This window comes from Taudactylus pleione, unplaced genomic scaffold (assembly GCF_031769625.1).
Source record: "Taudactylus pleione unplaced genomic scaffold, aTauple2 ptg000710l, whole genome shotgun sequence".
In the NCBI taxonomy this organism is placed as follows: Eukaryota; Metazoa; Chordata; class Amphibia; order Anura; family Myobatrachidae; genus Taudactylus; species Taudactylus pleione.
In genome coordinates this window covers 751,748-764,799 of record NW_028285112.1, presented here as the reverse complement: position 1 = coordinate 764,799, position 13,052 = coordinate 751,748, and the positions used below count along the sequence as shown (strand labels likewise).

General features: G+C 37.1%; 1 protein-coding gene across 3 annotated transcripts in view; it reads left to right on the top strand.

The window, feature by feature from the left end:
* The window catches only part of ADGRB3 (adhesion G protein-coupled receptor B3), a 926,819-nt gene that overhangs the window by 829,448 nt on the left and 84,319 nt on the right, over window positions 1–13,052 (top strand). For 2 of the 3 annotated variants that reach the window (XM_088456638.1, XM_088456640.1), the window contains 2 exons: window positions 489–574; window positions 12,954–13,052. In XM_088456638.1, the coding sequence (XP_088312764.1) occupies window positions 489–574; window positions 12,954–13,052 (185 nt within the window). The remainder of the gene's footprint in view (window positions 1–488; window positions 575–12,953) is intronic. The other variant, XM_088456639.1, reaches the window with a different exon arrangement.

The window sequence follows — 13,052 nt, the reverse complement described above, 5'->3', positions numbered from 1 at the left end:
CATGCAGGTTCTTTTCCTGGTACTACACTTTGAAAATAAAAATCCTGTGTGATCTTGAAATGCTAGTCTTTAAATTCTAAATTAGTAGGTTCAATGCAATGCAAGAAACTTTCACACTGTAGGGGAGATGAGATGTATCAAACCATTGAGAGAGATAAAGTGGGGTTGTCCATAACAATCAATCAAGTTCTATCTTTTATCAAGCACAGTCTATGAAATGACAGTAAGAAGCTGGTTGGTTGCTGTGGGCAACTTCTCCACTTTATCTCTTATAAAGATTTGATACATCTTCCCCTGTGTAACATTCACCCTATTGCAGACAAGGAAAAGGAGACATAGTTTAACTTTTTAATTTTCCTGAAGCATTAAATTTTTTAAGCATTTGTTTTTCATTATCATAATTATAAGTATTCTTATTTATTTATTTATTTATTTAATGTAATGCTTTTTTAGAATCTATATGTTTAAAAATTGTTTTTGTTATGCAGGTCAACATGGTAATTGGAATTTTAGTCTTTAATAAACTTGTTTCCAGAGATGGTATCCTAGATAAAAAGCTTAAACACAGAGCAGGGTAAGCGGATTCAAATTGTCTGTTATCATATTCTTTAACCATTATTATTCATTTTGCATATTCATAATTATTTTAGTTCTGGAGTACAGTAGTTGCATGCCCCATGAAGAAGTTGATATTTCATTCATGTTTATTGATATTTATTTTATGAGCAAATAACAAAAATAATTAAAACAAAAGTGCAGAATCATCACAAAAACTGCAAACTCAAAGTATTTTACATTCCAATACATAATTTTTATTTTAAAATATAATAATTAACATGTTATTTATTTTAAGATTAAGCAAAATAATTTGTACTTTTTCATTTGGAATGTTTTGTGTTAAATTTAAATCCTCTTTAACATGCAGGATAGTACTTTTTAGTCTGCTGTTTTTACTATGTTTTGATGGTTTGCTGTACATAGGAGTGGATTTTGAAAAAACCTTGGCACAAGGGATGGGAGCTGTTTAGAGGGGTGTGAGAGAGGAAACCAATAGGATTGCTGCAAGTCCCCCCCCAGTGTTAAATGTATTTGTCAGGTTCGGCTTTAACCCTAGGAAAGACTGCTTCAGTTAAACAGACTACTAGCACATGCTACATGATTAAAAACTTTTCAAACAATATACAAAATAGTAAAGAGTACCATCATAACAAAGCAATTGATATTGTTTCCAAATAAACTTTCTTGTGATGTTCAAATTTTTCCAATATAAACTACATTTTGCAAAATGTTTGTTGAATCCAGGGGGTATATTTACTAAAAGTCGATTTGATTAATATAAAATTTATGAAAATCGATTAACATCGATGTTGTTCTTCTGGGGCTAAATCACACATTTACTATTACTTAAAAAACAACAGTTAGTATATGTGTGATTATAGCCAGAAACAACATCAATGTTGATTGATTTTCATTGATTTTAAATAGATCAAAATGGACTAAAATCAACCAGTAGTAAATATACCCCCTGGTCTTTACAATAGCTTGGGAAGGGAGAGTTTGTTACTTTATTGCAGAAGTCAGGTCTCGTGTAACAGTAAAAAAAATGTTTGCTGAATAATATTTGTGTAAGGCATTTTACTTTCATTTCAATTATTCTAGATTGCAGTATGCAGTTCAGAGTTCATGTTTGCATGAAGGACTCCTAATACCTTAACGCTCCATAGCTGTCTGTAAAACAAATTGTTAAGCTCCCTTTCTTATTTAATTAGACTCTACAGTGGTTGAGAAGCTATTAATCTTAATTGTTTGGTGAATTCAATGAATTTGCAGATTGATGTCAGATGTTCTTTTATGGGGTCACAATATAATTGCAGCAATAGAAAATCATTATCAAAGCATCCTTATGTTTTGCATTTAGTTTTCTTGTAATTTTATGGTCAACAATGTACTAATTACAAAATGAGACAATTTTAATATTAACAAGATTCCAGAACTTTACTTCCTGTTTTGCCTTCTCTCAATGCATTGGCTTTTAATGTCAGTTTGAATGTTTAATATTGTAAAAATGAAAGACTATAGAACTTTATATCTAAGAAATGTTCAATTATGTTAACGATAGCTGATAATTTTGCAGTGGAAAACATGTATAGAAATGATAATCCACTGGCTAAATAACTATAAAATACACATGGCACTAATTATATTGCTAAACCATGCCAATGAATATTAAACCCCACCTATAAAACGAACATTTGTAAGTAAATCTTGCAATAGCTATGGATATTTTTTATCCATTAACATATATGTATAAATACTATGTTTGCCTGTCTACATTTAGTAGTGCTTTTGTGCAAGAGTAGTAGAGTGCCACACCATTTGCATACCTCATAACATTTTAGAAGAAATGAGGACAGGGGGCCTGTGCGTGCACATTGTCATGCTACAAAGAGAGATGGCCGTCTCACTTTGGGACATGTCACATTTTTCAGATTCAGGCCAGTGCTTTGTAACATAACTGACTCCAAACCAGGGCAAATGTTTTTTTATGCAGGACAACTGGACAGTCCCCTCAATTGTAGACTATTTTTCCAGAACCAGGACAGTTAGTGGACTGTGCTGCTCTCTTACAGTGGCACAAGCTGCTCTCTTACAGTGGCACAAGTAATAAGCAACTGGTATGAGTGTCAGAAAGAATGAATAATAAAGCCATGAGTGACAGAGGGAGTCCATAATAGAGGGATGAGTGTTGGAAGGAAGAAGTAGTATGGGGATGAGAGGTGCAAGGAGTAAAGTAGGGGAGAAGTGACTGAGACTAGTAATAGGAAAAGAATGAGTGATCAGGTAAATGAGGTACAGAGGAAAGATTAATAGCTGGAAATAATGACCAGGGAATATTTGTGTAATGATATTACATCAGGAATATTAAAATTCCCAACTGGGCATCACTGGGCATCAGCTGTCACCCCAAAACAGATACCCTTATTACTTTATAAAGTCTATATATCATTCTAAAATCGCATCATTTCACCCCAAAACTTCACCCTCTGTACCAACACCCACTGAAAAACTTTTAGGTAATCAAGATATAGGTATGCAAAATAATGCAGACAAATAACTATCTCCCTCAACATCTTTTTTCATCCACCACATACAGTCAGGTGCAAAAATATTGGGACATTGACAGAATTTTCATATTTTGGCCTCTATTCACCACCACAATGGCTTTGAAATGAAAGAAACAAGATGTGCTTTAACTGCAGACTTTCAGATTTAATTTGAGGGTAATTACATCCAAATCAGATGAACGGTGTAGGAATTACAACGGTTTCTATATGTGCCTCCCACTTTTTAAGGGGCCAAAAGTAATGGGACAAACTAAACAATCCTAAATCTAACTTTCACTTTTTAATACTTTGTTGCAAATCCTTTGCAGCCAATTACAGCCTGAAGTCTGGAACGCATAGACATCACCAGACGCTGTGTTTCATCCCTGGTGATGCTCTGCCAGGCCTCTACTGCAAATGTCTTCAGTTCCTGCTTGTTCTTGGGGCATTTTCCCTTCAGTTTTGTCTTCATCAAGTGAAATGCATGCTCAATCGGATTCAGGTCAGGTGATTGACTTGGCCATTGCATAAGATTCCACTTTTTAGCCTTAAAAAACTCTTTGGTAGCTTTTACACTGTGAAGCGCCATCCAATGAGTTCTGAAGCATTTGACTGAATATGAGCATATAATATTGCCCGAAACACTTCAGAATTCATTCTGCTGCTTTTGTCAGCAGTCACATCATCAATAAATACAAGGGAACCAGTTCCATTGGCAGCCATACATGCCCACGCCATGACACTACCACCACCATGCTTCACTGATGAGGTGGTATGTTTTGGATCATGAGCAGTTTCTTTCCTTCTCCATACTCTTCTCTTCCCATCACTCTGGTACAAGTTGATCTTTGTCTCATCTGTCCATAGGATGTTGTTCCAGAACTGTAATGGCTTTTTTAGATGTTGTTTGGCAAACTCTAATCTGGTCTTCCTGTTTTTGAGGCTCACCAATGGTTTACATCTTGTGGTGAACCCTCTATATTCACTCTTGTGAAGTCTTCTCTTGATTGTTGACTTTGACACATATACACCTACCTCCTGGAGAGTGTTCTTGATTTGGCCAACTGTTGTGAAGGGGTTTTTCTTCACCAGGGAAATAATTCTCCTGTCAGCCACCACAGTTGTTTTCTGTGGGCTTCCGGGTCTTTTGGTGTTGCTGAGCTCTCCGATGCTTTCTTTCTTTTTAAAAATGTTCCAAACAGTCGATTTGGCCACCCATAATGTTTTTGCTATCTCTCTGATGGGTTTGTTTTGATTTTTCAGCCTAATGATTGCTTGCTTCACTGATAGTGACAGCTCTTTGGATCTCATATTGAGATTCGACAGCAACTGATTCCAAATGCAAATATCACACCTAGAATCAACTCCAGACCTTTTACCTGCTGAGTTGATAATGAAATAATGAGGGAAAAGCCCACACCTGTCCATGAAATAGCTTGTGAGTTGATAGTCCCATTACTTTTGGCCCCTTAAAAAGTGGGAGGCACATATAGAAACCGTTGTAATTCCTACACCGTACACCTGATTTGGATGTAATTACCCTCAAATTAAATCTGAAAATCTGCAGTTAAAGCACATATTGTTTGTTTCATTTCAAAGCCATTGTGGTGGTGAATAGAGGCCAAAATATGAAAATTCTGTCAATGTCCCAATATTTATGCACCTGACTGTATATCCCATTCCCTTCCCTATCCCTCTTATTTTCACTCTTTGTCCCCCTTCATTTACCCTAAACCTACAATGGGAGAGATAGTTAGAAGAGTTGTGATGTGTGTTACTATTCATGCACAGGTACTAGCAGAGCTGATGGTCCTTGATCACATGATGTGGCTGCCATACCACATTGATCTCTTCTAGTGCAGCTGGGAGAAGACCATAAAGTATGCCCTTTACACAAATGCAACAGGTGGCATTGGACCAACTCCTAAATGCAGTTTGTGCCCACAAGTAAAGGTTCTGGCATCGGAGCCCTTTCTCATGGGCCCACATACACAGTACAACCTGCTCCCATTGTGAGTTTGTCACAAAAAAAACAGTATCTGTCCTGCAGTCCTAATTGCCCTACAGACTAATGTGATTCCCCACTCTATTTTCAAGTAGTTGTATCTGAGAAATAGCTGTATGTGTTCTTCTTTAAATTAATGTGATACCTAAACAAAAGTAATTATTGATCCATATCATCAGCCCATACTTGTCTACTTTCTAATTATTCCTCGTGTGAGCTCTTGGAAGGGAGGTCCAGGGGACGGGGGCATAGTAATCATCGCCCTCCCACTGTGCAATCACTGTGTAAGACAAGTACTCATGGCCCTCCCACTGTGCAATGCTACAATTTAAAAATGTATTCACATACTCTATTACCACAGTCGCGCCAAACAGCCCCTCTCATCATGCCAGGTCCCCTGTGACTCTGCTTGAGCCAAGTATATTTTTTGTGGTTTTTTTGCCCCAAAAATGTGTCTTAGTTGCAATGTGATGCAACAAGAATGCACCAGGAGACTGCTGATTAATATGATAAGCGACACTTGTATATCTGTGTGTGATTGATTCTGAATCTATATACGGATGCTACGATGCAGTGGCCGTGTCTTTTTTCTACACCAAGTTCTATAGTGCTTCATATACAGATTCAGTTGCCCACAGATATACAAGTATCACATATCAGATTAATCAGTGCAGTCTCGTGATGTGTCTTAGTTGCATTGCATTGCCACAAAGATTCATTTTGGGGCAGAAAAGACACTCGGCGCAAGCAGTCAGCCGGAACCTGGTAGCTCACTTACGCCAGGTGTCTCGTACCAGATGTCTCGTACCCAGTGCTCAAAGTGGGAATTTAGAGGTGGGGGTATGGAATTTTGAATCACCCCCTCCCCATAATAAATAGGTCATCCATTAGTGATAACCAAAATCAGTAAGCAGGCTGATAGGTGGTAAATAAAATCATAAGTCAGTCACAAAACATTTATACACAGACAGGATCAATGGTACTCTCTCCATTCTGGTTTTAAATGTGTCTCAAAGAGCCATTTGCATATCTGTAACTTCCCCTACAGAGATGCAGCACAGTATGCATGGAGGCTGTTCCTAAACTGAAGTCACAGAGCACTATGTAACATCGGTGATCAGTGGCATCCACTACACAACTTAATTGACCTACTAATTATTGTGTCAATATTAAGGACTCATATGCTATATGGTCCAACTCAAGAGCATGTGATAGCAGTTGGGCATATGCGGCCAGAGTGGTAACCCGTGTACTGCATAACAAACTCACCCTGCCTAGTAATGTCCCTGCTGCCTTGGTCACTAAGGGGGAAGATCGGGCACACTGCTGTTAGCTGCACGCTGACGCGGCTGCTCAGTACTCGAAGTAGCACTCATGAATGATTTACAGCCGAGTGCAGTGGAGAGAGATGGCTGCTTCCGCAGACAGGGTGGCATTTTAAATCCCTCGAGGGCCGCAAGCCAATGAGAAGCTGCCGCTTGGCAGCTTCTCATTGGCTTGTGTTCCGTGAGCCAATCATGCCGGTGCGAACTGCAGTCACCATCCCTACTGCAGCGTACCTCCAGTCTCCATCCCTCCCAGAGCAGCCGCCGGATGAGATATGTCCCCAGCGGACGCATCTCCATGCACTGCCGTTGCTGGTCCAGCGCTGGGATCCCATACGCGATCCCAGTGCTGGTACAATCTCTAATGTGGCAAAACTAAGTGGCGGCGGGAAGTGGCGGTATGTCATACCGCCGTATACCGCCCCACTTCGAGCACTGCTCGTACCACATGGCATATTGAGGCTAGGCATATGAGGATACATTTCTAAATTATCATTCAGAGAGGTATTGCATCATCATTACCCTAACCTGATTATTTCACTAAGGAAGTAAACAGGAACATAAAGTCAGGGAGTAAGGGTGTCTCAAAGATATTAAGGAAGTATAGGCCAGTATGCACCACACATGTTACTCTTCTATCTCAACATTAGCTGACATAGCTGTAAGTCATCAGCAGGAGATGTGTCTTCCTTACAGTGATAGTAGCTACATTAAATTACTGTATGAATTAAGCTTTTCTCTTCCAGTATGTCATACCTTTACTCCGTACAACTAACTACAAATTCTGAAATTATGATTGCAAGTAATAGGTAATTGCATTTAACATTTAAAACAGATTCAGTGAATTTTTTTTCTTGTGAAAAGACATTTCAATGGTAAACTGAGAAAGCCATGTCAGGCAGCAAATCTTAATTAATTTTATTAGTTTTCTGTTATTGATTTTAAATTTTTTACAATATTGTTTTACATCTCTGCAAACATTATAAATAGTTCACAGATTTACCAATACATTTAATTTGAAACATATAATATTAGAAAAATAAGTGTTTGTAAATATTTTGTTTTGTTAATTAGAGATATGGAAAAAATGGCTGAACATCTTTCATCCTCGTACAAGAGACTATCATCAATATCTCATGGTTATATGCAGTATCTGCAGTATAATTATATTTATCTTTGCTCACTGAATTTTACATCTGTTGCTATGGATACAGTATGTCTTCATCACCTCTCCTGTTCACCCCAGAGAAATGCTCAGCTCTTTTTGTATTTTCACTTATATGCTTTGTTAAATCCTACAAAACAACTTAAGCTTAAATATACATAAACACATATACATGCAGAAAAAACTAAAAGATGTACAGAGAAACATGTGTTTTTTTTTTCACTTCTTTCTTTTTCTCCTAGAATAATTGAACATACTGTTAAGATTTGAAGTACACATGCATGCACACACACTACACACTAAACACACATGTGTGTGTCCTCACTATAGTATCTTATCTGAAAATTGCATGACAGTATGTGCTAGTTAATAGACATGTTTAAAAAAATGCTAAATTGACATTTGCTCTCAGTGAGACCCACATACAGGGAAGTATAATAACCAGTAGCTGCCACTGGGTCTAATTAAAACATCTACTGTGGTCTGTTAGGGTAGGGGAGCTATGATCAGTTGACATTTTCACTACTTGAAGACTAACTGAGAGCCGTTGTACCATCTACTGTAGGTCTACCAATACATAAGAACATGTTCAGCATATCATTTTCTCCAAGTGTAGTTAACTAATCCAATTAAGCAAAATAGCAGATCTAGTTACAAATTTTATACACGAAGATTCTGACTAACTTTTTGCCTTATAATTGGTTCTTAGGTTAGTCATGTTTCTTTGTGTAACATTATCGCTTATAAAGCTGAATTACTTAGTAATACTGCATTTGTTTTGCATTGACGTAATGTGGTTATAAATGAAGGAACAGAAAACAATTGTTTCTACAAACCGTGGTCTGTTTGCTAGAGCTGTTCAAGGAGGCCTGGTACATGCTAATCAGTCATTCATCCCTAGGTGACTGTCTAGCCATTATTGACTGCAGGTGATCATACTCATGAAATGTGCACATAGATACTCCTTCAGAATATAATGCTACATTCTATTGAAATGCTTTTAACATGTTGTATGTTGATATGTAAAAGCTTGTACACATATACAGTATGTGAATATTACATACTGTATATTATACATTAAAACTTTAATACCACTTTTTAATAACTATTTAGAGGGGATGTCATTGCACAGAGGATATTATTGGACACATACTGGAACTGTTTCTGCTATAGACACATCATTCAATCACTTTACTCACTATAATAGTATTAACATTTCACTTCCCTGATGTAAGAAATGTCTACTTTCCCATGCAAGTATTTAGAAAGCTAATAGTTGTGGCTAACTTGGAGAGATTATCTCCTGATTCCCCAGAACTGGAAATTGGAGCCATTTTGGAGTCACTATTAGGGTGGCCACATCTGCCATGGATTAATACTGACCTGGTAGGTAATAGGACTAACATGGAACCTTCTTTGTCCATGCTATTACAGGACATCTCAGATTGCAAAGCAGCTGTAACAGAAAACTTTAAGCCTGGGCTTATGTTGGTGCATCCTGATCTGTAAAAGACTAGTGTTCAAGCAGACCAGACAGAGTGTATTATTAGGGAACTAGAAGACACCTAGAAGAATGTCACCACCTCACTGAGCTTCCCTACCATCCCATTGAACACTGCTTATGGAAATTAGATGAAATTGAAAAATAATCTATGCTCCAGTAAAGTCAGGCTTCTTCATTTGACACGCATGGAAAATGATAACCATCCTATGCCTACTTTCCTGGATTTCTCCTAACACACACAAAAAAGGCATGCACCATTTCAGAAAGTGAAGAAGCTCCTGAGAAATAAGTATTAGAAATATTTCATGATATGGCACATATAAAAGTTGAATACTAGCACAATACTTTTTTCTTTGATGTTCCATAGACCACAATTACTTGGGTTGAGGCACTGCCAACTCCTTACCCACTAGATTATTCCTGTGTGTACAGGCATCAACAGTTGTTCTAAGCAGGCTGTTTGTTTATGTTTCTCCAGGTCATTAGCACTCATCTCTAATTTTTAATGCATGGCCTCCACTCTGCCCCATTCAAGTAATTATAGTAAGATATAAAACCTCTCTCTGCTTCTTGTTTGAAGTTACATAATGCAAGTAGGCTGAGAAACTGTTTCCTGACCTATCATGATTCCCTTAACGTAGGTTTCTCACACTCACATTCTATCGATACTGAATAAAAGCTAGGGGGAGATGTATCAAACTTTGGAAAGAGCTGATTGATACTTTATTTATCTCCAAGGCTTAGTACATCTACACCAGGAATTGCTAAGAATAAGATCAGGGGCTTAGGACACATCATTTCTCATGAAATGTATGTGCATGAATCTCTGTTTTAGTCACTCACTTGCCTCTCAGTATTTTTTAATGACTCGTTTGTCTCTTAGTATCTCTCAATTACTCACTTGCCTCTCAGTATCATAAAGTAGACAGCCCTATTGTAAGGTGCTTACAAGAAATACATTTGAAAGAGCTGTGCCTTGCAATTTTAAATGCATTTGTATGGGCATACCGGCATTATTAATGCCGACATGCATGTGGTAAGTGGCGGATGTATAGCATTCATAATGCAATACTTTGTACATCCAATCACCAATTAGACCAATCCCCCAAAGTTTCCCCTCAAACAAGAATCTAACGGAATGTATCTTTTTAGAGAAGATTGTATTGGGAAGGTCAAAATGGATTCTCACACTTGGAGACAGGGCAATATTAAATTTTTCCCTCACTTCAATGAGGACAGCAAATATTTTATATACCTCACCAAGAGTTTTATAGATATCTCCAACAGTGACATGCTGCACATACACAATGAGACTCAGATGTTGCTCTGTCTCCTTTATATTCTTATTAGTCAAAGGATCCAACATGAGGTTGACTGCTAAGATAAATCATATGTTATGCCTTGGCAAAGTTGTAGCATCAGGGCAGAGGACGTGGTTGCTATATAAGAAGTGGAAGAGAGACCTATGGATTTATTGCATCTTATGATTTGTATCAATACCCAAGATAGATTTAAATAAACTCTTTTATTAAACATATAATATCTGTTGCCTTCACTGATGTTCCAAAAGAGTATTAGAGAATACCCAGTATATCCTAAATGTACATCGGAGGAAGGTTTGTTTCTGTGTCTCCTGTGGACCTACTGTACAATCATTTGCTTCTAGAATGAGGTGATTATTTGTTTTCATGGCTTGCTCCAGGAATTGCTTATGTGTGAGCTATGTTTATGCCTTTTACTGCAAACAAGTCCAGACCTTACAAAGCCATGTACTGTACATTAGGCCTAGTTCAGCCACATGCTATGTTATACAATAAGGTGCATTAAATGTATCTGGATGACTCATGAACCACCAACACCATCCTTCTGAAGACACATGATTGATGGTGTATCAGGGGCGGTTTATGAGAGGGGGTCTCCATGTGCAGCCTCTCTGTGGGCCCCCTCCTCTCTGGCAGCACAGTAGACTCTGGCTTTGTGCCAGAGTCTACTGAACTTGTGCAGGTTTCTGGGAACATGACGCCTGCACTATGTTCCCACAGACTTCTCTACTGCGCATGTGCAACTCCCCGGTAATATGGCGACTGTGCCATTTTACTGGTGAGTTCTGTCTGCAACGCTGGCCGGTGCGGGTCTCTGGAAAGGTATAATTATATGGGTGCAGGGTGTGTAGTGTGGGCCCCCCTGGACCCAGGGGCCCATATGCACCACACACCCTGCACCCATTATACATATGCCAATGTGGTTTACTCTCCAACAGATCCATCTACTTACATAGGAGTCTCCTGTTAAATTTGAGCTATGTTGTCTTTGCGCATTGATTGTATGGATGCACCAGGATTACCAAATTGGAAGGCTCAATCAAAGGCTAAAAGGGATCTTAGCCAATGATTATCAACACTGACATAGTGATGACAATCTCATACCCTTTTAATGTCTTCTGGTATCATATGCAGTTTTAGGAAATCGTTAACTCTTTTTATTTATGTGTTTAAATACATGAATGTTTGCTCTCTGTGGAAGCAAACTTAAAAATCAATAAAATATTTAAAATATATTCATTGACATCTGTTTGTATTTATATGCCACAGAGCAGAATTTGCGTAACGTTAACAAGATTTAATAGGATAAAAACTTTGTCAGAATATGAATTAGTAAAATGAAAGACCACATACACTTTACAAAGTAATTATTTGTCATTTGCTATGTTATAATTCACAGAATGAGCCACCTGGGGTAAACTGTCATGTATAAGAGTTTTGGATAAATGTGTTGCATATTTTAATGTGTCTTTGTGTACAGTAAACAGTGTGCTAATTAGTTGAAACAGTTTGTTCAATGATGTTTTTCTTTCTCTGAATTATAATGAGAAATGAACAATAAAAAATACTTGTTGAAAGTGCCAATTAAGTCAAACAGTATGTGTACTACATACTTATAAATTGTGGTTATAACAGCAGGAAATGACATAGGTCACATCTCCTGTGGTGTCTGTACTTCTCTTATATTTTGATGACAAGGCGACTTGTTTTGTTCAGGCAACCACGACAGAAAAGAAACTCTCATCCTCTTATTATATATATATATATATATATATATATATATATATATATATATATATATATACTTGTAGGCTTGTAGGGCAGGAAGTCAATGACAAGAATTACTTTTTAAACATTTTATTTGTATTGATATTTGTTAAACTCAGTGTTTTATATGTATTGGGTACTGATGCTTCTGCACTGTTTTGTAAACAATAAACATATTCAACTATAATAATTCATCAATTTCTTTCACTTTAACTCTATATTCAGGTTATGTTTAAATATTTAACTTGTATATAGTTATAACTTTTGAATGACAAATTAAATATTGTAATTTTTATGTTGGATAATAAATTGTATTATTACTATTTAAATTCTGTTAGTATCCTTTCAATCTGAAATAAAAAAATAATTATCATTATAATATTTATTTAAATGCATTGTCATTGGCCTGAATATAGGGTTGTCATCATATGTCTGATTTAGCACCTGCTTTTGTTCAGCTCAATGTATATTCAATGGCTTATCTTTTGCAAAATGGGAAATTCTCACTTTGTAAAGCAAGACACAAGCCCTGCATGCATGAATGAAATGATCCTTCTTTCTGTATACTATATGTAGTTATTGTCATAAGCAATTATATAAAAATGACAAAAAGTTTCCATTATTAAACAAATCAATACATTCATCATGTTACGTATGCATGAGCTCTTATTTAAAAACAAACAAAAAAAAACTACAGCAGCAATTATTTTGGTGAAAATTGAATACTTTGTTCTTTTTGTGGGTGTTCTGTTTGTTTGCAGTCAGATGAGTGAGCCTCATAGCGGTTTGACGCTCAAATGTGCCAAGTGTGGAGTAGTTTCAACAACAGCTTTGTCAGCCACCACCGCCAGTAATGCCAT